The 25,417-nt window shown below is 33.5% G+C and overlaps 1 protein-coding gene and 1 pseudogene across 2 annotated transcripts in view; one reads left to right on the top strand and one right to left on the bottom strand.

The window, feature by feature from the left end:
* AP3B1 (adaptor related protein complex 3 subunit beta 1) overlaps positions 1 to 25,417 on the top strand; it is a 212,354-nt gene that overhangs the window by 96,487 nt on the left and 90,450 nt on the right. For both annotated transcript variants that reach the window (XM_039874889.1, XM_039874890.1), the window contains exons 14-15: positions 3,522 to 3,631; positions 13,852 to 14,028. In XM_039874889.1, the coding sequence (XP_039730823.1) occupies positions 3,522 to 3,631; positions 13,852 to 14,028 (287 nt within the window). The remainder of the gene's footprint in view (positions 1 to 3,521; positions 3,632 to 13,851; positions 14,029 to 25,417) is intronic.
* LOC120612668 (uncharacterized) lies at positions 14,924 to 15,042 on the bottom strand (annotated as a pseudogene).

The raw sequence follows: 25,417 nt of genomic DNA, 5'->3' as shown, positions 1-25,417 counted from the left end.
TAGTCTTCACATATACTGACTTAACTTGGTTGCCAGCTATCTGCTTATACAGAACTAGACCACCTATGTTTGAATGTTAATGTTATTTGAATAAATTATGTGATCTACCTGTGATTCAGATTCCTCACTTGTAAAATGAGAATAATACTAGATTGTATGAATCTTGAAGACATTATGCTGAGTGAAATAAGCCAGTCACAGAAAGACAAATACTGAATGATTTTACTTGTAAGAGATATTAAAATAGTCAAATTCATAGAATCACAGAGTGGAATAGTAGTTGCCAGGGGCTGGGGGAAAAAGGGAATGGGGGATCACTAATGAGCGGCATAAAGTTTAGGTTCAGCACAATGAATAAGCTCTCTGAGATCTACTGTGCAACATTGTACCTGTAGTCAGCGATACTGTATTGTATACTTAAATTTTGTTAAGAGGGTAGATCTCATTGTAAATGTTCTTACTACAATAATATAAAAAATTTTTAAATAGTAGCTGTACTTCTTAGAGTGAGGATCATTAGGTTCTGTAGGGGAAAAGGAGAAAGCTAAAAAAAAGGTCAAGAACATAGGATCATTTTATGCTTCTGGCTGAGTACTGCCACAGTACTGAGGTCTTTGAAAACCAGGAGGTAGCATAAAGAATAGGTAGGGTGGAATTACCTGAAGGGAATGAGAAGTCACCTGGGGTAGGCAGAATAATGCACCCCACTCCGCACCCCAAAATGTCTGGGTCCTAATGCCCAGAACCCAGGCATTGTACCTTACATGGCAAAAGGGACTTTGCAGATGTGATTAATTAAGATTGTTGAGGCGGGGAGATTATTTGAGTGGACCCGAGGTAATCCAAAGGGTCTTTATAAGAGAAAGAGAGAGGTCAAGAAAATCAGATGTCAGAAGCAGATGTTGGAGTGAAGCCTCTGGTGGAAGGAGACCTTGAGCCCAGGAATGCCAGCAGCCTCCAGAAGCTGGAAAAAGCAAAGAATGAATCTTCCCCTAGAATCTCCATAGAGAACTTAGTCCTTGCTTTTAGGCCCATAAAACTCATGTTAACTTCTTCTGGCTCCAGAATTGTAAGATGATAAATCTATGTTGTTTTAAGCCACTAAGTTTGTAGTAATCTATAACAATGACAATAGGAAACTAACATAGCACCAAAGGATAAATAATACCAAATATATATTTCAATTATAGCCAATCCTGCCTCTGCATGTGGATAAATAAAATTATACATTTTTTACTTACTTAGGCTAGTTTTACAGTAATGTATTTTAAAATTAAAAATTTTTATACTGTGGATTCTTTAAAATCATACTTAGAACTATATTTTACTTTGCATGGTAATTATATAACCGTTTAATGTTTCCTACTGTAGTATAAGTTTGATGAGAGCAGCTTCTCATTCTGATTTATCTCTGTTTTCCTTGTAACTCCAAAAGGTGGTCTTTATAAAAGTAATATCTGCTTATAGTAACAGAACATTAGAGATAAAATGATAAATTCTGGTTCTGAGTTTGAATTCTGGACAAAGTCAGATAATTCCAGTGCATTTCTCTTTCTTTGTCTGAAGAAATCCCAAACAGCAATGTGGATGGACACAGAGGATATTATGCTGGAAACAAGTCAGACAAAGAAAGACAAATACCACATTTAATGTATATGTGGAATCGAAAAAAACAAAATAAATGAACAACAAAACAGAAACAAAGTCATATATACAGAGAACAAATTGAGGGTCACCAGATGGGAGGGGGTTGGGGGACTGGATGAAAAAGGTGAAAGAGATTAAGAAGTACAAGTTGCCAGATATAAAAATAGTCATGGGGATGTAAAATAGGGAGTATAGTTAATAATGTAATAACTGTATATGGTGTCAGATGAGTACTATTAGACTTACTGGGGTGACCGCTTCGTAAGGTATATAAGTGTGTAATCACTGTGTTGTACACTTGCAGCTAATATTGTATGTCAACTATAATTGAAAAATAAAATAAAATAGTAATAAGGTACATATTACAATTATCGTGAGAAAAAAAGACATTTTTGTAAACTAAAACATTATGTAAATATTAATTTGTTATTCCCGTAAAGACATATATAGCTTGAAACATGTATGTTTGATAATGATTAGAATGGTAGAAATTTTGCTTATGTTATTAACAGCTAGATAAGAAAAAATATTTTAGAGGAAAATAGTAACAACACAAATCATAATATTTTCAGTATAATATTAAAATAAACCTTTTTAGTGTAGTCCAGAGGAATCTCTAAAATCCATGAATCCCTATTAATTAAAAAAAAAGCCAAAATAATAAAGGCAATGTTGATTTATTTCTTTGGCATCAGTCATATTTATAATTGTTTATATAAGATTTATTCCATAAGGTCAAGTACTCTCCCTAGTTATATTACATTTCTCTATTGGTGCCACCAAAACCATAATTCAGACCAGTGATTAGCCACTTCTGTGTGATAACTCAATCTCAGAATTTCAATTTTAAGATGCTTCCTGCAGCACTCCCAGTACCAATTACTGCATTAGTTAAGGCCTTGGCCAGAAACAGATTGATACACTTAAAAGGGACAATTGAAAGAATTTAATGAAGGCACTATTTATAAGATATGGGCAGAATTAAGGGAAACCAACAAGGTGTGAGGAAACACCCTGGGGCTAACAGGCTAGGAACAGTGGGAAGCTATATCTAGAATTGAAGGGGAGGCGTGTGAGGAGTGGGAGCAGTTACCAGACCCTGCAAGAGAGAACCATTCAAGTGAACTGAAATTTGCAGTGGAGGCATGCAGGCACTGCCAGGGAGCCCTGGCAGAAGAGAGATTCAAGACAACAGCTATTCTTTCCACCCCCGATCTCCTGATGGTGCTTTAGAAGGGCAAGGATGTCTGGTTGATGTAGTCCACAGAGGTCAGTCTCTCTGGGCACAGAGTTAGACCAGGAAAGGCAGAGTGGACTCATGGGACCAGTGGACAAAATCCAGCTCAGCCCCAGTCCTTCTGGCTCTGAAGTTCATGCTATTTCTGTTGTAACACCTTTCCTACTACTGCTAACCCTTACCACTCATTTCTCTGTACCTATCACTTAAGGAATCTTTTATTTTAATTTGCTGTTTTCTGTAGAAATGGAAAAAATGTTATTTAGATTGTAGGTGTTTGATTACCATGATATAATTAGTAGGAATAAAGTAAGAGTATTAGAGAGCTATAGTTAAAAGCCAGAGACACTTGAACATTATAGTGGTTACATAATATAACTTCACTTTATTTTTCTGACTTAAAGAAGCAGAGATTAGAAAGGGATGTCAGAGTCCAGGAGACAATACCAGATTTTAGAAATGAAAGTATGCTCTTCTACTTAAGATGTATTTCACACCCAAAATTTGGAAGTACACTCATTGTTACAGTTTTTACCTAGGCATTTAAAATATGTAGAATGTTTTACTAATTTAAATTTATGTTTTACCAAGAATAATTTGAATTTTACATAGTTAATGCGAATATTCTCTTTTTCAGAAATAGTTGTTGCTGAAAGTGTGGTCGTTATTAAGAAATTACTGCAAATGCAACCTGCACAACATGGTGAAATTATCAAACATATGGCCAAACTCTTGGACAGTATCACTGTGAGTACTAATTAAGAGATTTTTGGTGAATCCAACTGAATTTTATTCAGTAAATTATAGTTTTGTTAAAATAAATGGGCATGTATAGTAGCTGAACTGTCTGGATTCAAATTCTGCAGTGTTGTGGAAGGGAATTACAAATCTGAGAAAGGGGGAGGATGCAGTAAATACTGTAGTGTTGAATTGGAATTGGATTATCAGTGTGAACTTCATGGGTTTTTATATTGATATCTGGGTGTGTGTCATGTATGTATGCAAATGTGTCTATACGTGTATATATGTTACATATGAATGCATTTGTGAGTATACAAACATCTGTTTCCCAAGGCTGTCCTTCAAGAAGGCCTACATACAATAATACCGTAATACCAATGAGCACACCTAGTGGCCAGATCTTGCTTTGTTTTGTTTTAATTTAGTTATTTCATGCTATAAAATTCACCCTTTTCAAGTGTATAATTCAGCAGGTTTGGGTATATTCATAAAGTCGTGCAACCATCACCACTGTGTAATTCCAGAACATTTTCATCATTCGTAAAAAAGTCTCATACCTCAAACTACTGATCCTCCCTTTACTTTAGCCCTTGATAACCATCAGTCTACTTTCTGTCTCTATGAATTTACTTATTCTGGACATTTCTTGTAAGTGTGATCAGACAATAAGTTGGCTTTTGTGTCTGGCTTCTTTTACTTAGCATGTTTTCTTGAAGGTTCATGCACATTTGTAGAATATAGTATTTCATTCCTTTTTGTAGTAGACTTTGGTTTTTAAATTCCATTCACCACTGAAAGGAACCAGAGCTGATTTTAGAGCTAGGGCAAGGAAAGAACAAGATGATTTTAGAACATCTTTTTGAGCTAAAAAAGCAAAGAGGTGCTTATAGAATAATAGAAACATGTCAAAAAGACCTAAGAGCCAGCTTGAAGAGGCTCCCACTGGCCATCTCGAGCAAAAAAATAAGTGGTAGTAAAGGATTGACTAGGTCAAGAATCTCAGAATCCACACTGGAATGAATGACTGACTGAGTAAGGGAGAAAGGGAAGCTCTTCCTTACAGTACAAAAATAACTAATAAATAAAGAAGGAAAGATGGAATTTGAATATCACCATATTCCTGCCATCACAGCAATTGACTCAGGCAAGAATCATTAACAAAATGCTAAAAACTAGGGAGTGAAAATTTGAGTAGTAACAGCATATTTGCACAGTCTGAAAGAATATCTCATAAGATATTTCTTAATTACAATGGGTAAATTAATGACTTTTGACTTTACAATGGAGAAACCTTGCAGACACTACCTGAATGTAGTTAAAATTGCTAGCAACAGGATCATGTACCTTCTAAGATACACTGAATAGAACTCAGCACCAAGTCTGTTGAATTCCTGCCAAAAGTGACTTGAATCTGATTAAGAGGAAACACCAAACGGAATGAGAGTATCCTACAAAATAACTGGCATGTACTCTCAAAATGCCAATATAATGAAATGGAAAGGAAAACTCAGAAACTTTTTCAGAGTAAAAGAGATTAAAAGGATATGACACTTCTGTGCAACACATAATTTTGGATCTTCTTTTCCTATAAAAGGTTTTATAGGGATAATTGGCAAAATCTCAATAAAATCTGTAGATTAGATAATAATAGTATTGGCTCAGTGTTTAATTTCCTCATTTTTAAATAATTCTACTGTGGTTATATGAGAACATTTCTTTTACTAGAAAATTTACACTGAAGTACTTTAGGGTAAAAGGCATGTGTGCAACTTACTGGTTCAGAAACCAAAATGTGTTTGTATACATAGAGAGAAAGCAGTAAAATGTTAACATTTGGGGAATCTGAAGGTGTTCAGAAATTCTTTTTACTCTTGCAGATTTTCTGTAAATCTGAAATTGTGTTTAAAAATTAAATCAAAAAATAAATATTAATTTCGGCTCTGCCATTTACCAGCTCCATGTCCTTACATTAAAATCTCTATGCTTCACTTTCCCCATCTGTACAATGGTGTTAGTAAAAGAACCTATATTGTTGTAAGTCTTGCATTAGTTAATGTATGTACAGGTCTTTAGAACGTCGCCTGTGACATCAGCACTGTGTGTTAGCTGTTATTATTATGTACTGTTTTATTTTCCTCTTCCCTTTAAAACTAAAGTTTTTTGAAAGAATTATCTGAAAAGAATTTTATTTCCTTTCCTGATTTTTGACTCCCTAGTTTTTCTGAGGTCACTGTCTCTCTCTTTTTAAATCCAGTGGATAATTTGCTGTCCGTGTCTTTCTTGATTTTTTTTTTGTTGTTAACTTTTGATTTCACTGATCACCTATTCCCTTTTAAAACATTCTCTCTCCATGGCTTCTCTTTTTTCTTAAAACTCTTCTACATTGTGTTTGTCCCTTGAATGTTAGTTAAAGTTTGACAACTAATGTTGTATAACTGAAAGGATCATATTTTAGGGAGAAGTATATAATTTTCTTCTTTAAAAACAGGGTAACCTATACTCTGAGCCAGTTCAGAAGGATCGCATTTGTGTGAGCAGGGCCAGCTTTTAATGTCTCTAGTGGCAAAATCTTCTTTCCCTCAGTGTTATTAAAGATTGCAGGGCAGTTATACATTTATCTTAGAGTTAAGAATAAGACTCACCACATCTCTTGGCAGAGAGTTCCTTTCTCTTCGTATCTACTCTTATTGAGTAGATTAATTGTCTTTGATTAATTATCAAAGCCAGGACTTCTCATAAAGATTATGTATGAGAGGTGTAGGGGTTAAGAGTGTAGATTTGAGAACCAGATGACTTGGGTTCATATTTAGTCTACCCTTTATTAGCTTTGTGAACTTAAGCAGGTTATTTGACTTCTGTACTCCAGTTTTCTCATCTGTAAAATGGGAACAGTAGTGCTAATAACTTTATAGACCTATTGTGAGAAATAAATGAGTCAACATATGTGAAACACTTAGAACAGGGCTTAGTGTTAACTGTTATGATCATGGCTATATTTAATGTTTTTGAAAAAGACAAACTTGATGATTAGGTTTAAATTTAGTAAGCAATCTTGTGGCACCTTTTATATTTTCCTCATTTATTTAACCTAACTCCTGTAGTACTAAACATTTGCCAGGCACTAGTCTAAGTAACTTAAAAATAAAAATCATTAATTTTAATAACAATTCTGCCAGGTAGTTTCTATTAGTGTTCTCATTTTACATAAGAGAAAATGGAGGCACAGAGTGGTTAATTAACTTGCCTGTGGTCACACAGTTAATAGGTCTGCTTCCTTAACCAATACATTATGCTATCTTTTTCATTTCTAGTCTGTCTCTTAGTTTGTATTCAATTCACTTTCCTGCTCACTGAGCTGGCCAGGATTCTATTATTGTTGTTTCCTTTTGCTTCCCCCAAATCATTGACAAATTAGGCATTAGATTAACGTGGTCTGTGTATGCCCAAATGTCGAACAGATGTTTCACATTATTTTTCAGTGGTCTGTTGATGAGAGATAAAAGGGTAAACCTTTTTCTTCAAATCAGCTGAGATGGACACCCAGCATCCCTGTACCAAGCATCAAATTTCAGTAGTATTTTTATTCATTGTAACAACCACAAATACTCCTACTAGGGAAGTGTGGTACATCCTTCAGTAAGAACCACTTTTCTAGCCAATAACTAATGAACCAAAAAGCAGGGAACTCTAGATAGGGGAAGATAAAGAATGGAGATGCATACATAGTATATGTATATGTTTATATACATAATTAAATGTGTAAGAATAGACTAGAAAAGTCTAACAGAAGTGCTAAATGAGGACTCTGGAAAAAGAAAGCATAATATGAGGGAAGTTCTAGTAATCTGTAACTAAAACTGTTGAGCATTCTTAGAAAACCTAGGAGTAGGATTGGGAAGAGTAAATGTTTGAAGTGCTCCTAGGAGGAAGAGAATGGAGGAAGGTGAAATTATTTTAATATTCTTGCATTAAAAAAAAGTAACAAGGTAAAGATAGATTATCTTGGGGTGAAAACAGTGGGTTTTGGTGGGAGAAAATAGTTAATATCTTGTTTACAAGGAATGGTGGAGAAATATGTGTTCGATTATGAGAAGGAAATAGCAATGTAGAGTTCTCTATTCTCAAACATTTTGTCCAAAATTTAGTTAAAACTTGTACTAATAAATTTGTTCTGTTCTTGTTAGAAAGGGAGAGGCAATTACAAGAAGTGTTAATGGCTTTCAAGTGACTGTAGTTGCTTATATACAAAATCTAAACAGTATATGAGACCTATATCAGGCAAACCTCAGACTTTCTTAGAAGAAAAATGTGTTGTATTTAACTATATCTCTGTTTGAGGCTCAGGGACATTTTTGATTGCATCAACTTTCTCTACAGTAGTTGTTGGAACATTAGCCAAGTAAATATTTTCTTACAGATCTATATAGCAAAGTCTGTGGGGGTTTTGGTTTTTTTGTTTGTTTGTTTTTCTGGCAAAAGATAACCATTAGTGGAATTCCATGTTCACAAAGAGAAAAGAAACAGAAATGTAAAATAAATAATAATTTTTTTAAGATAATAAAGATGGAAGAGTAAAAAATATATTGTACCCTAAATATGAATGGACTGAATTCTCTCATTAAAAGACAGACTTTCACATTGGAGTGAAAAACAAAAGCTAGCTACAGTCCACTTAAAATTAAAACACCATAACCAAAGTGATAAGGGTTAAAAATAAGAAGGTAGGGGAAAAGATATTAAGTGAACATGAACAAGGAAGTGAGGTTTAAAATTAAAGCATTTAACAAAATAAAAAGGAACATAAAATGAAAAAAGGGCCAATTTACAAAGAAACTAAGAAGAATAAACCTATATGCACACACAAAAAATGGCAACTAAATATATGAGAAAAATCTATAGGAAATGCAAGGAGAAATGATAAAATACAGTATTTGGGGGTGACTTTAGTGGATAGTTCTCTCATATTAGATATCCTAGGAAATTTTAAGTAAGATATAGATGTAAGTAAGGATATAGAGAAATTAAATAATAGAATAAATACTTGATTTAGTAAACCTATAGCTAAAACCTATATCTCTTGAACAGGGAATACCCACTTTTATGGGTATGTCCACAGAACAGTTACAGAAACTCAAGAACATGCTTGGACATAAAAAAAACTCAAAAGATTTAAGTTTTAATTAGAATTAAATAATTTAAAAGGATATCAGCAGTAATGAAGTAAGAAAAAATATACTTTTAGATAAAAAAAGGTTTAATGAAAAAAATGCAAGCACTCCATGAAACACAGAAAAAGAAAACATTTTATTATAAAATGTGTGGGATGTGGCTAAAGCTATAACTGCCACCATTTTTAATGTAAAGAGACCAGAAATAAAAGAATTTTTACCTGTCCTAAGAAATTTGAAAAAGAACAATGAAGCAAAGTATAAAAACCAAAGAGGGATTGAAGTTGATTTTGTAAAATAGAACACCAAAAAAAAGGTAATTGAAATTTATAAATATATCTTAAATCTGGTCCTTTGGAAAGACAATAAAATAGTTAACCCCTCCTGATTCTGATAAGGTAAAGAGAGAAAGCAAAAATCGATAAATTGGAAATGTGATATAGGAGAGATTAAAATAATTACAAGAAAACTATATGCAATTATATAGCAAAAATTTGAACTTTTGGAGAATGAAAAGGTGATGATGAGTTGTTACTATTTACATTATTTGAGGAAGCTGAACTGCTTGAAGTGAGACATGGCAAGACAGTGTGTGATGCAGAACCCTAAAAATGGTCAGGGCTTAGAGGCACAGGTTACTCCAGAAGAAAGTAATGACAGTAGCCTCAAAATCAGGAAAGGGGAGTGATTGAATCCCCAGAATCTCTGATCCAAACAGTTAAGAGAATTATTCACGTAAGAACAATAGCCACATGGAAAAGAAAGCAGAGCTTTATTAATCTTATCAAGTATCTGAAGACTCTTAGATGTAGACTAATGATTCTAAAATGGGAGGTTTAGCCTGAGAGCCTTAAATGAGAGCTGTTTCTTCTTGAATCTCTGCCTCTTTCACCCTAAATCCAGAGTTGGTATCTTAAACCACTGCAATTTTAGATAGAGCCAATCTGACTAGTGTCAGAGGACAAGAGGACAAAATTGAGCATGTTTTTCCTCAGTGCTTAAGCCACTTTATCAGGGCAGAATCCTGGTCTCATCTACCCCCTGAGAGGAGGGGGAACAGAAGTGATAGACCTCTTCCCACCCCGGCCACCTTACTTATCCATAAAATTAGGTGAAAAGAAGTGAGAAAATGCCCCCCATGCATGGGTGCAGGAGTAGACAAGAGGAAGGCCTAAACCTGGCCTGAAAAGGCTGGCTCTAGGGGAAGCGGCAGGAAGCCACTGCACAGTGTGGCAGAAGAACAGGCAAAGGAGTAATCCTTTATTTGATTATTATGTAAATAAGGTTCAGTGAGGTGAAATTGATGGTTTCCACGATATACGTAATATACATGACCAGAATCTTACCTTGCTGGCTGGTATTTTTCCTAGTATAGCACACACTTTTTTTGTCAATGCCCAGTGGCCATGGTGAACTCTGGATTCAGACTTGGAGTCACTTTCAGTTCAACCATTAACAAGTTACGAGGTGCTGGACAAATTTCTTAACCCTTTTGTGCCCCCGTTTCCTCATAGATCAAGTGGGGGATAATGGTAGAGCCTACTTTCTAGGGCTTTTGTGATAATTAACTGAGAAAACATATAAAGTACTTAAAAACAGTGCCAGGCACATGGTAAGGGCTCAATAGATATTAGCTATGTGATTTTTTTAAAAAGGAAACATAAATTTTTTGTATTCAGGACTTTCATTACATTTGTTATTTAGTAAGTGTCATAGTTTGAAAATATGAAAACTAAAATTTAAGTTAATTCTACTTTTGAAATTTACTCAAATCGAATAGATTTATGTCAGTAGCTCAGTCAGCTTACATGTGCCGATTGTGAATATTTTATCCTTTGTAGTAGTTTTCATTTGTAGTCAGTACTGCTTTTGGAACAAAATTCTTCCAAAATAAGATGCATACTACCTGAGGATTTTTCTAAAAGGGTTTCACATAATGTTTAATGGGAAGACGAGGATTCCATGTCATAAAGAACAGTTGAAGGATGTTATTCTGTAAAGACTGCTGAGTGATATTCAAAACAACACGTTCTGTACTCCTTGCCCAAGTGCCTCACTGAACACCTACCATTTCACAAGTTAACTATACTTGCCCTGCGACCTGAACTTAATTAAGTTTTAAGTTTTATTGAGTCCAGATACAGAGTATTGGATCTGATTTGCTGTTTGTATGTGGTTTGTTTAGATATCTACTGATTTTGCCTTGGAAAAATTTCAATAAATAAAATTGACGTTTTTGCAGGATTTACTTTACCCTGTTGAAACACAATAGCTTTTAAATTATACCGTTCACAGAGTGATCTGTAAAATCTTTCTAGATGTCTTTCTTAACTGCTGTGGTCAGCTAGGAATCATTATTTGTTTTTTTTTTCAGCCAAGTTAATGGGTTAAAATGGCAGTGGGAACTGCTTTGTGGTAGAAGGTTTAAAAAGTGCACTTAACCACTTGCTCAGGGCATTTAGAGCAAAGAATCAGGCAAAATTATTTACAATCCAGTTCGTCTTTGAAAATATTGAAAAGCAGAGGTTCGTAATGAAAGTATTATGTCATCTGCATACACGTGTGTTATTAGTGTGGTTTTATTTTAGTGTTTCTGTATATTCTGTGGTTGGAAAGACCATAGAGAACAAAAAATGACAATTTTTCTTACTACTGTTTTGTCACTTGCCTCAAATCTTTGTAGTGGCTATGGATTCATAGTATCAGTGGTGTGCAAATGAGAGTCCTATAACTTAGTTGAGAGAGAAGGGAAGGGCTGGAATCCGAAAATCTTAGGATTCTGATTCTAGCCAAATGCACAAAAACATTGGGTTTGTCAGTTTCCCAAGCTTTTTAACAAAATGCCATCACTCAAAGTTGGGAATAAATATACTTATATTGATATTATTTCTTCTGTGGAGAAGTTATCTAAGTTTTCAGATGTTTACTTGACAGTTGTGTTACCTCAGTCCTAGAACACCTGAATATTATCCTGCCCCCCAGCACCTCTACCATCTTGAGATTTTCATTGTGAGCATTAGAATTTACTGATTTTTTCCCCCAAAGAGTTGTATTTTAAATGTACTATGAATGTGTAGTATTTAAATATTGTTATTTTAATCTTAGTATTTTAATTAAAAAGAATAGAAATAATCTCTTCAAACTTTTTGGTATTGTCATTTTAATTGCAAAAATAGAATTATAAATGTGTTACCAGAGAAAATTACTTAAAGTGGGTAATAGATTGTCATATGTCATAGATTTCTAATTTTTGTAGTAGCACTATATAATAAAATATTTAAGAAAAATAAATCTAGCATAACTGAAATCCAAAGTTGCCCATATATTCTTATTTAGAGGTACCTTTGTGGCAGGCAACTTGAATTGCTTCATACTGGAAAATTTAATCTACCACTCAATTACTCTTCTTTAGCCCAATTTAAAATAATAGATTGGGAGTAAGGTCTTAATGCAGTGTAACCTTTGGAACATGAGAAATAACCCCTTTCTTCCCAGAAATCAGTAGACATACAGTAAGGATATCAGTTTTATCATATTGCATGTATGGATTTGTAATAGCATTTAGTATTGTACTTACTACTTATACATAGTACTAATACTTATTATATAAGTATGTTGATTTCTTCTCTCTTACTAAACTTATTCTAATATTAATTTAAAGATAGTGCTGTTACCATATTGGAAAATATACACTGATTTTTAAAGCTTTTTTGATGACCTCATTCTCTGTCTGGTGAGAGACCCAACTTAGGGATGTCTTAATAATTTTATATTATTTCATAAATTAGATGTTTTTGAGATGGTGGATATTGTGATAAAATTTTAACTGTGCAGAAGTCCTTATTCTCACTCTCTTCTTTAACAATCATATATATAGCTGTGAAACAGTAATGAAAATATTAGAACTTTATTTAAATTGAAGAAGGATTTCATAGAAAAAGTGTTATCTCTTCTTGTGATGCTACCTGTTAATGATAGTCATTGGCCTTTTCATTTATTATAAAAAGCAAATTCTCTATACTTGGTGAAAATGTTCACAGAAACTAATTTATATACTCCTTCAAATTCCTTTTGGAGTAGGGGATGATACACATAAACAGATAGTAATAAAACTAATGTACATACTCTAAAACGATGGTCTTAATGGTGCCAATGGAAGGTTTCCAATTTGTAGCAAAGCAGTTATTTTTAAGAAACAAATTATATTGGAATGTACATTATTAAAACATATGTAATGCCAAAATGCAATATTGGACAAATTTATCTTATCCCTATTTCTTTTGTTGATGACCATGTAATAGACCAGGATTCATGAGTTTATAAGTAGGCCTTGATCTTGTCAATTTTACAGGTTTCCAGTGCTGTAGATGCAAATACATAGAGAACATAACAGATTTGGAATCCTAGTCTTTAGTAAATCTGTACTTTTTTCTATACTGTCCATGATTCTCAAAATGTAGTTTGCCAACCACCTGTCTTCAGGAATCATCTGTGATACTTCATAAAATATGAATTCCTAGGCCCCACCACTGCTATCTTGGAGCTATACCAGAACCCTGCGGTTTCAATAAGAACCCTAGATGATTTTCGTGGACATTGAGGTTTGGGAATCAGTGCTGTAGAGCAGAGGTTGGCAAACTTCTGAAAACTGCTAGCTAGTAAATATTTTCAGCCTTATGGTCTTTCTTGCAGCTACTCATCTCTGCTATTGTAGCACAAAAGCAGCAACAGTAATATACAAAAAGAAATAGGTGTGCCCAGCCAGATTTGGCCCAAGAATTTGCAGATCTTTGATAGAATTGAGATTCTAGACCAATGACTTTTTCCTCTGTGCATCTTTACTAAGGCATTATCCCTGAAATCAGTTTTAATGAGATGTCTTGGGTGTTTATTTTTTGATAACTAAAGAAAATCTATAAATGAAGGAATATTTTCTGGATATACATTAAATGAATGGATAGATCTAACACTGATAAAATTTGAAGCATTTTCTATGCTAATATGAAGGAGAGTATAATTATCTTTTTATATAATCATATAATCTGCTTCTAATATTAGGTTCCTGTGGCTAGAGCAAGTATTCTTTGGCTAACTGGAGAAAACTGTGAACGAGTTCCTAAAATTGCCCCTGATGTTTTGAGGAAGATGGCTAAAAACTTCACAAGTGAAGATGATCTGGTGAAGCTGCAGATTTTAAATCTGGGAGCAAAATTGTATTTAACCAATTCTAAACAGGTAAGAGGCTAATCCTTAGTCTATCTATATGATACCTACTTTCTTCTTATTTTAAAATTTTTTATTTTATTTATGTATTTATTTATTTAGTGACATTGGTTAATGAAGTCCAGGAAGTTTCAGGTGTACAATTTAACAGTAAGGCACATATATATTGCATTGTGTGTTCCCCTCCCATTGTTAGATTTCTTTCTGTTACCACATATTTGACCTCTTTTACTCCATCTACCTGCTCCCTCTCACCACTTCCCCACCATGCTCTGGTAACCACTAATCTATAGTCCATGTCCATGAGTCTCTGTCCTGTTCATTTGTTGCTTTTAGGTTTATATCCCACATATATGTGATATCATGTGATTTTCAACTTTCTCTGTCTGGCTTATTTAACCTAGCATGATTATCTCGAGGTCCATCCACGTCGTCGCAAATGGCAGTATTTCATCTCTACTTATGGCTGAGTAATATTCCATTGTATATATGTACCACAGCTTCTTTAGCCAGTCATCTATCGTAGGACACTTTGGTTGCTTCCATGTCCTGGCCACTGTGAATAATGCTGCTATGAACATCGGTGTGCAAATATCTTTTCAAATATGAGTTTTCAAGTCTTTAGGGGTAAATACCCAGCAGAGGGATTGCTGGATCATATGGTAGATCAATTCTTAGTTTTTTGAGGAAGCTCCATACTGTTTTCCATACTGCTGGTGGGCTACTTTCTTCTTTACTCTGATAAAGCAAAAGCAGCTAAGTCCTGTTCATGGATTCCTCCATTCAATAATTACTAGGTGCCTATTTCTTTCTTTTTTTTTTTTTTTAGGCGAGACAACCCTTGGTTGACCTCACAGATTGCAAGGACCTTGTCAGCTTACAATCCCTTATTTTTTAATTTTTTTTATGCCTGCAGCATCCGGTCTTCCTAGCTGGTCTCCCATCCAAATACTAACCAGGCCCGACCCTGCTTAGCTTCCGAGATCAGACGGAATTAGGCTTGTTCGGGGTAGCATGGCCGTAGACAAGTGCCTATTTCTTTAAGTGGTACAAAGAGGTGACATTCTAGTCTAGTAGGGGAGAAACACATGAAAAATGAAATAGTATGTGGTAAGTGCTATAATAGAAGTACAGTGGAACTCCAGAGGAGAAAGTTATTGATTGAAAATCTGAAGTAGAAGGAGGAGAGAGGTCAGAGAAAGTCTCATAAAGATAGACTCCTGACTGAGGGCTGTAAGGAATGGTTTACTATACAGAATAAGGAAAGAGGAGAGCAGAGGGTCAGAGTCATGAAACAACTTGGTACTTTGAGCACACTTATAGCTAAGCATGGAGAGGCAGGCAAGGCTAGGATGTGGAATGGCAAGTGCTGTGGCCCTTGTCTTACAGATGCAGGGGAAACCAGTAAATGTTTTTCAATAGTGGTATAATTTGCCAGGTTGCGATTTAGAATATTCATTTTTCAAATCAGTTTACTCTTTGAGGAACTGTTAGTAAGAGGAATCATCTCTTTGTATTAAATACATAAAATCTTCTATGTATAAAATAGAGACTCTACCATCTTTCTTCCTATATCTAAATTGCTATTTTCCATGAGTGGAGGACTTAACCTGATCAGTGAGACTGGAAAAGAATTCTTGCTCATTTTTAGCAAGACTTCTTAGTAGGCTTTATGCTCCATGTCCTGTCTATATCTCCCCCTAATTTTTCCTGTCTGAGTCTTGCTTTGCTTCTGTGGGTTTTTTCCTCTCTTTCCCTTTGTCTCTGTTTTTGTCCCCCTCTTTCTTCAAAACTTTCTGCCTATGTATCTTTCTAACATCCTTCACCCCTTCACACATGCACACATACCACACATTACTACCACCACAGTCTCATGTCTGTGTCTGTCATCCTCTCCTGTCTGTGTTCATTTTCTCTTTTTGTATTTGCTGCGTGTGTCTCTATATGTGTCTTCTTCTCTATCTGCCTTCTCTGCCTACCCATACTCATTCTCTAGTAAACTCTGATGTTGGCCATTCAGAATCCTCTGGTTGACTCCTCAGATTAATTTCTGTATGTTTGGGATTGTCTTCATCCCCACTCGTGATATGAATTGTGTTATTATAGCTTTTGCTGATAGGTGTACAAGATTATTACCAATTAATTGCAGATATTCTCTTTCCATGATTTAGATTTTATCTTTACATTTTAAGTCAGTCTTTGAAAGAAATCAGTTAATCATTTCCAGATGTCATGTGGATCTCTTTATGTAATGAGTTACTTTTTAAAAACTAGTAAAAGAAAGGAAACATGTTTTCTGTTGAGTTTCTTCTTTATTGATAAAAACACTGTTTTAGCCTGGCGTGTCCTGTGTTCACTAAAACCATACAATATCGTGAAAGTCAAGGTGACATCTAAAATATTGTGATTGTTATGACTTTCTGCCTGGTTTGGCTAATCTAAAGATATCTTACTTATAGATTATTATAAAAGAAAAGTAATACAAAATAAGTATGTTAATCAAAACCGAAGGTAGTGTTTGGCCCTCTTCTTAAGGAGCCAGTTATGAAATGTAGTACTCTTTGTTCAGAAATTACAGAATATATTCCATATCTTTTTATTAGTGAATTTGAAGACAACATAGTTTGCACTCACATTTTTTTCTTGAACTGTATTAATGAAGTTTTAAAGCTCAGCGTCTGAAGTGTTCTATTATATATTTTAGAATGATACTTCTAGATAACCATGATAGACTTCGCCACTAGCTGGTGAAAACAGAATGATGTTTAGAAAATATGCCAAATTTTCATATATATTTTTATATAACTCACTGTTTTTAAGTGATTAAATATGAAAGTAGATGAATGAAGGTGTCTGTAGGTTTATGCTCTGTTCTCCAGTTTCTCATTTCTCAAGAAAGGGAGTTTAAGAGAATTTATAAATGAAAACTAGCATTAAAGAATGATTTTTTACACCATCAACTTGACAGCATTTTTAAGTTGTATGGTCCATCCCCACTAAATATGAAACAGACTAAAATGATTGCTTTCACCTTTTTGTAAAAAAAATGAGTTCTGTGCTTATTTACTTTAGTCATCTTTAAAACTGAAATAGGGAGACCAAGTCACAGTCTACAGAGACTGGTTTGCCATGAAGTCCTGATATTTATTTGTAGATCTAAATTCCTTTTGGTCTAGATACCTCAGTGAGCATTCACAGAATTTTTATTGAATTATTTAGTTGTAGGGAATGTTTAAGTTGATTTTTATAAGATGTAGAACTTGTGTTCATTTGTATCCTTAAGGAATAATTTAATAAACTTCTTTAATACTGCAAAATATTTTTACCTGATATAAAAAAGAATTTAAAAATTAGTCAACAGTCCGTTTTCAGCATGGTTGAGTTAGCTCCTACTGGACTGACCTTCTCATAGATAACAACTATAAATTTTGGAAAAGTATAAAAAAATAACTGCCTCAGGTCACAGAAGAGTAAAGAAAAGCGGGAAGATTCTGGACAGGAATTGACACTTAGAAGAAGGAGTTGGCACAGAGTAAATTTCCCCACTTTTATGTCTTTTATCCTGAGGACACACTACAGTTGGCACTACGCACAGAGGCTAAAACTCCAAAAGGAAACCCAAAGTCCTTCTGGCCTGAAGGAGTAGAGGGAAAACTGCAGATATTGGAAAGTTAGGGAGGAATTCTAAAAAGGAGAGAGCCAGAATGGGGAGAGCCTCAAAATCTGTGAATAACTTAAAAGCTAAGTCTCTGGGTGACTCGTGAACCGCACCTGTGTGGGGTGGATTCAGAGCAGCACACCTAAGAATAAAGGAACCAAACTGAAATTTGAACTGTGCCAAAGAGACAGAGATTTCACTTTAAATCTGACCAAGTTAATCGTCAGCTAAACAGTACTCATCCAAAGAGTATAACAATGTCCAAGGTCTCTGTAATTTAACATTCATAACACCCAAGATACAATCCAAAACTACTCTTCATAAGAAGTACCAGAATGGGGAGCTATTGTTTAATGGATATAGAGTTCCAAAATAAAAATTTTGGAGATGGATGATGGCAATGGTTACACAACACTTTGAATGTACTTAATGCCACTGAACTACACACTTAATAATAGTTAAAAGGGTATATTTTACATATATTTTACCACAATAAAAAAGAAGACTAGGGAAATGTGATCAATTTTCAAGGGAAAAAAAACAACAACACAGAAACCAACCCTGACATGACTCGGATATTGAAATTTGCAAGCAAACATTTTGAAGCAGTTTTGTAATTGTGGTTGATGATATAAAGAAAAATTACTCAAAATGAATGAAAAGATAAGAAATCCCAACAGAGAAATAGAAACTATAAAAAAAGAGTCAAATGGAAGTTCTGGAACTGAAAAATACAGTACCTGAAACATCAATATCTTGTTTATCTTTAATATTATATATTCTTTAACACTGTAATATTTGGGGGGCTTATAGAGCTATAGAGCTGTTTCTTGTTGTGTGTTTTTTTTTTTTTAACTATTAACATTTTAAGACTATTTACACAAACTTCTCTAAGCTTCTTTAATTTTCTGATTCTGGGTTCTTTCAGATGGAGGTCTGTATTTGGAAAGCAGTTTCACTGTGTGTGATAGCTAGCATAGAATTGTTTGATATCAGTTCCTGGCAGTTAGTGATTAAGAGTGCAGCCTCTCACGTTGGACTGTCGCTTCAGATCCTGTTTTGCCACTTACTAGCAATGTGATTTAGGACAAATCGTATAACCTGTCCAAGATTTAGTTTCCTCATCTGTAAAATGGAAATCATAATAATACAGTCAGTTCTTTATATTGCAACATGTGTATTCCTAAAAATCATTGTGTTTTATGAAATTGCACAATAAAAACCAGAAGGATTGTTGGAAAAATGGAGCGAGGGGCACAATATTTAAAAAATTCATTGGTGACACATTAAAAAGAAAAAAAACCCTAAAAAGAACCCCTAAGAAACACATAAATACTGTAATGAGAATACCTCTTTACCTTGCAAAAGGCCTGATGTTTGCTTGTGGGAATGGGTGTTGAAAAGGTTGTATTTGCATTAAGGAGTGGAAGAATGGTTAATCTGAAATTGCATGGAGAGTTGTACCACCAAATGTGGCTGAATATGGCCCATAACACATGTGGTGATCTGAGGCTGATGTTTGAGGTGGGGATGTTTCATTATTCCTACACAGCCCAGTCACCTGGGTGCAATTCTCTGCCTTCACCCGGTTTTTCTTGTGGACAACATCATGCAAGCAAACACAAAATTCACATTATGCCGAAATTATTTTCTAAAATGTCAACTGAATTGGAACAGACGTGCATTTTCCAAACAATCAGAACAGAACTCACTATACCTACCTCACTCACATACTAGTTATAGATTAAACGAGACTGTCCATGTAAAGTGCTTGGATTTCCTGGTACATAATAGTGCTTAGGTCATGCTAGTTACTCTACTGTTTTTGTAACCTTAGTTTACACTGTTAACCAACTGTTAGATTTTTATTAGAGAAGGTAAGGAAACTAGTCCAGTTCCTGAGAATCTCTATTCTCGTTAGGAAAAACATTCCATTTGAGTTTATTCTACCGAGAAAAGAGTGTTGAAATTCCTCTTTTGATAGTTTATGAAGAAAAATGTTTGAAATATAAATATCAAAAGTAGAAAACAATTAGAGTACTCTCGTAAGGAGAGTAATTTCATTGTTTTATGGGGGAAAGTTAAAGGACTTCGAAACTAATTAAATTTGCTACAACTCTTCAGCTCTTAAGACATAGTATAAAGATTTAGCATGGCTTCCTTGAAATAGTCTACTGAGGTCTGAGACGGAAAGCTAGGATATTTGATTAAACTGACTAATAACAGTTAAAAATAAATGAATAAAGAGTTCATTCGTTTTTAAACTACCTCTAATAGTATGTCATCTTTTAAATGTAGTACAAGTAATATGAGCGAATGTTTTACTTAAAGTAGCTTGTGTTTTTATTTTTAATTATGAAATAATGTGAACCTATAGAAAAGTACAAAATAGAATACACACACAGTCTACTACTAAGATTGTCAATGTTTTGCCATATTTATTTATTTATTTAATTTTTGCAATAGATAGAGGTAAAACCTCGAGTTCCCATGTGCACCTTTGTTTCTTCTCCATTGGTAGTCACTGTCATATTTGGTGGTGTGTTTCAATCATGCATGTTTTATATTTTATTACCTGACTACCCATATATAATGTATGTTATTATGGGTTTTGAAATTTTGCATAAGTAGACAATATTACACTTTGTGTATACTTACAAATTTTACTTTTTCTCTTAATACCATGTTTTAAAATTATTGATGTGTAAATATAGCTTATTTGTTTTAATTACTTGTGTTATTTTCTTTGAGATGGTTAAGTTTCTACTTTTCAGCTATTAGAAGAGAAAATGCTTCATTGAATATCCTTAGTACTTGTATTTTCTTGTATCACTTTCCAGACTTTTTGATTCTTAGTAAGACATTTTATAAATCACACTGATGTTGTGGGGATCCTCCCTGAAGTTAAAAGCAAATTCTCTCTTGCCTTGTGGATCGGGTCTTGGGAGGAATTTATCCCCGTCCCCAGCCCTTTAACATGACTTAGCAAAAGGGACTCGGGCTCTGTGCAGTGACAGCTCAACCCTTTCTTGCATATGTTTTCTTGGCACTAAAAAGCTCAAGTAAATATGACATATAAAGGAAGAATTTACAGAAAACTTACCAAGTTGACAAAAATTTGGCTACTATTGAGTTTACTAAATTACATCCAGATCACATAAAGAATTCCACTTACTCATGAAATGATGAAGTTGATTACTAGTTAGTATTGCTTAGATTTGCCTCTGGTATAGGTTAAGATTATTCTATGTAGCTTTTCTTCATTTACCAAACACATTTGCCAATATCCTTCTTTTTAAAAATAACTATGTGGAACCAGTATTAATCTTTGCTATGCTAAATGCTGAATTCTGTGTACTTTTTTGTATTCCTTAAACAAGTAGTATATCTAAGCTGATTTTAGGACTTTAAGAGACCTTTTTTACTGTTTTGTGATGACATTAAATATTTGAGAAAAGCTATTGTAGGTAAAAATATGTTGCCGGTATTTCGAGAAGTTTTTTTTATATAATTAATTAATTTTTATAGCATTCCCCAAAATTCATTTTTTCTGTGTCATAGTGACTTAAGGTCAATCTGAAGAAAATGTAATTGGTATAAAAAGTCTCTGGATACCATTAGCTATTAGTTGGTATCAGTAATGATTCCTTAAATCTAAGCAGGAAAATTAATCTGAAATAAAAATTTACTAAATAGCTATATATAAGATATTGAATATTTCTGTTATTGAGGGTACATTGTATTCTCGCATAATTTTATGAATAAAACCTGTTTTAAAGTACTGTATAATATCTGATCTGGTTTTGGGTTGAGCCTTTGGTCATATTAAAAATACCATGATTGTTTACTTGATCATTGTCTACTTTCTCCATAACTGTTTCCCAGAACAGATCTAATTTATGTCAGTTATCTCATTGTCCCATCCAGTTTAGGATTTGTCCCAAAATGTTCATTTTTAATAAAGTAGTATCATTAATAATTACTTTAAAATAAGACAGTGTAAGTTGTAGACCTCCACGTAACCACTACTGTGGTTTTGTCTAGTGGCATGAAGGACACAAAAGCAGTGAACAGAAATTTCATTTTAGTATGTAAAACATTTGAATTGGAAAGACTTTGTCTTTTTCCGAACTTTATTTGATGCAGCATAACTCCTCCCTGGTAAAGCAGCATGCAGGATATGTGCTGACAAAGCAAAGTGTGCTCTGACAAGGAAGTGGGGAGAAGCTAAGTCCTTCACTTTTCCAGTGGTGGTGAGATGAGTGTTTAAGTGTTTTATCCTTTGGCAACTTGATGTACCAGCAAGGTGTGCCATAGCCTGTGTGAAGCATGGAGCTCTCAGCTGTTATTGGATGGAGTCAGAAGAAAACATGGGAAATTAGAGATTGAGTTTGGTGAAATATGTCCAGGAGCTAGAGACAGAACAGTCCTGCTATATAGATCAGCAAAGAAAGTGGTCACAGCGCTCTCGCTGCGGTAGTTTTGTCATTTATTGTGTGGTGTAAATCTAAAAACCTATTTATCTTATTATTTGGCAGTTCTTTTTTGTTGTTGTTAAAAGCCAAGCAACAATGAATTCTCAAAAATGAAAGTGTATATTTAATAAAGAATGAAGTTCTGAATTTCTCTGCCAGTACTTAACGTGTACAAAATGTTTATCAACATTTACCATCCACCGTGAGAGTTGTAATGATACCACTGACCACATCACAACCAGAAGACACGACAAATCTGCTAAAAAAGTATCAGCATCTATTTTAAAAGTTAGGAGTTATTTTTAAAGGATTGTGTTTCAAATGACATATATAGGTATAGATGTTTACATCTGTTTCTGTGAAACATGATCTCATTTAGATCAAATAACTTAAATTAATTTGGTCATTTTTATTGCAAAGTTTTCTTCTGCACATATGAAAAATGAAGCAATAACAGTTATGTATTGGCTCCATTAGCAGAAAAAGGACTTCAACAACACAGATTTTTAAATAGAAAATCAATTAATCCCAATAGTAGTTCGACTTTTTTTCACTCAAAGCTTTTGTGCATATGTTCAGTCAATGCTATAACTGGAGTTAAAATAAAGCTTTTGTAAGTTTATTCTGTCAAAAGTGCCATAAATGCTATTTTAAGTTTAAAAGCCCAACATAGAAGATCAAATTACTTACTTTTGCTGAAAGGATGTTGTCATGGTAAAGTCAGTGTTCTTATTCAGAAAACTATGGAGGAGAAATATTTTGGGAATTGGTTGTAGTGCATGCAAACTAATTCTACTTGTTCTACCAACTGAAGTAAAAGTGTAATGGTCAAATTTACTGATATTTGATATGAATGGTTTAACTGAACTACAGAATTCTTCTGATGAAGCTAATGTTGAAGAAACATACTTCATCGTGACAGCATGCACTCTGGTATGCAACTCTCTGCTGCATGTTACCAGCAGATTAGAAATGTGATTTTGTGAAAAACTGCTTTGTAAATTGACCTAAGTGTCCTAATTGGCTTTTCTCTGGTGAGGTTGGGGAATGGGCAAGGAAGGGGTGGTGGGTGAGAGTAAAGAAACTTTGTACTATAATGTTATATTTTAATTCAAAATCATTTGGAAATCTTTTTTTATTATTATTAGTTTCAGTTATATAGTACATTGGTTAGACATTATGTAGTTTATAAAACAATCCCCCTCATTGGTCTTTCGCTCCTCTGGCTCTCCACCTAGCCACATTAATGCTGACTGCATTCCCTATGCCGTGCTCCCCATACCCATGACCGTCTATCAGTCTTTAAAGTGTTCACCAAATAGAGTGCCTAAACCTTCAGTTTTTGAAAATTTTAGGAAATAGCAATTCTTGGAAACAAATCTTGCAAACAGGGAGTCATTGAAATTATCTCTATAAGCAAGGAAAGAACTGAACAAATTAACTGTTAAGAGCTCAAGATTTATTCTAGAAGTTCTGTCTTTTGCAGTAGCTCAATTACCATGAAGACTTTTTTGATGGAGCTTCTGTTTTTAATTGAATGTTTATATTTTGTATTAGAATGAAATGACATTGAGAAGACAATTGATTTTGCAGTATCTAAATTTGAATTTATTTTAAAAGTATGAACAAAGAATTATATGTAAGTTTTATTTCATAAAAATAATTATCAAAAAAGTTTCATTGAATAAAGGGGTAAAGTTAAATATCTAGGCTTGAAATACTTACAAATGTTAACACAAAATAAAGCATTGAGAATATCCTTCATTCAATGGAATTTTCTCTACATATCAGATTGTCCAATACTGTAAAAAGAGTGTTTTCTCTATTAAAAATATTATGGTTTATAGGAAGAGTATGTTGAAAATGTCAATAATATCATAATTATTGATCATAAAATTCAATTTTGAAGAAGATTGTAGGTAACCTTATTTTTGTTTAAAAATTTTCAAAATAATAAGATAATTTAAAAATATGTTCCTCAGAGAAATAACCAATGACTTGGTATTAGAGATAGATACAGCTAAGAAAATGATTAAAGTATATGAATGTAAATGATATTCTGCTTATGTTTTCAATGCATCATTGTACATGGATATGGTTTTATCTTTTAGAAAGAATTTTATTTATGAAAATACATTTTTATAAAACTGTTTTATAAGCCCACCAATGTAGTAAATCAAGTTTTACAGTCAATAAACATTTTTTAAAATTATGTAATTACTTAAAGTTTCCTAGCTCACTCTCAATGATTGTGTGTTAATCTATCAAAATAGTTTGTTCCTAAAAATTAATTCCAAGAATCTGAAATATAAACAAATGTATCATTACACTAGCTCAAAAAAATCATTGTAGTGAACAGACTTAGTTTCTTTCTCTGATTTATTTTAATTGTACATTCTAAATCTCAACACTCAAATGAACTTTAGAGTTAACCTAGTTGTAAATTCCCACTCTGTATTTGAGAAAACTAATGATTAGACACTTACCCATTAGTTTTCTCTGGTTATCCCAGGAAGTTAATTACAGTTTAGTATATTTTACATCCTTTTGAGCTGTATTCCTCATTTGGTGAACATTTTGCTAATTGTTATCTTTAAAAATAGATCATAGAATTATTCTCATCAGCAGTTGAACCAGCATGGTCTAATAATTAGTGAATAGCAATTGGTGTTAAAATTCATAATAGCTTTTAATATTTTCACTTGTATTTTTTATAGTTCTACTTTATTAAAACTAGGTTAATGCTTTTTAAATACATTGTTACTGAAAGAAGGTTGTTTTTTATCCAAATCAGTTGTCTCAACCAATTATTATTGTAAAGGTGTTTACCACACCATTTTTGTACTTTGAGTTATTGTTCTAGAACTGTCTTTAGCTCTGCCTGACTTGATTAATTTTATATCTTTATCTGTTTTTAATATCTGTAAAATGTTCTAATGTAGATGTTTATTTTTTCCATGTATTATGAATCCCGTTTAATTTATAGTTGCGTTTGGGTGTAACCTTCTAAATTAAAACTGTGCTTTTCAACAAAATAACTGGAGTTTAAAATACAAAGCTATTCTGTTAACATTTCAATTTTGGTGTAATATTAAAATTATCTCAATATATGTTAATGTAGTACATTCAAAAATTGACTTAGGAATCTTATTACAGTGTAAAAGCTACTATAATAAGTTGTTCCCTTACCTAAATAAATAAATGACCAGTATTACTAGCGGCTGTAAGCAGCATGAAGAAAAAAATAGAAGGAGTCTTTTATCCTAGT

This window comes from Pteropus medius, unplaced genomic scaffold (genome assembly GCF_902729225.1).
Source record: "Pteropus medius unplaced genomic scaffold, Ma_sr-lr_union100, whole genome shotgun sequence".
Taxonomy (NCBI): domain Eukaryota; kingdom Metazoa; phylum Chordata; class Mammalia; order Chiroptera; family Pteropodidae; genus Pteropus; species Pteropus medius.
Note: the sequence above shows the minus strand (reverse complement) of the source record. Positions and strands in the feature narration are given on the sequence as shown.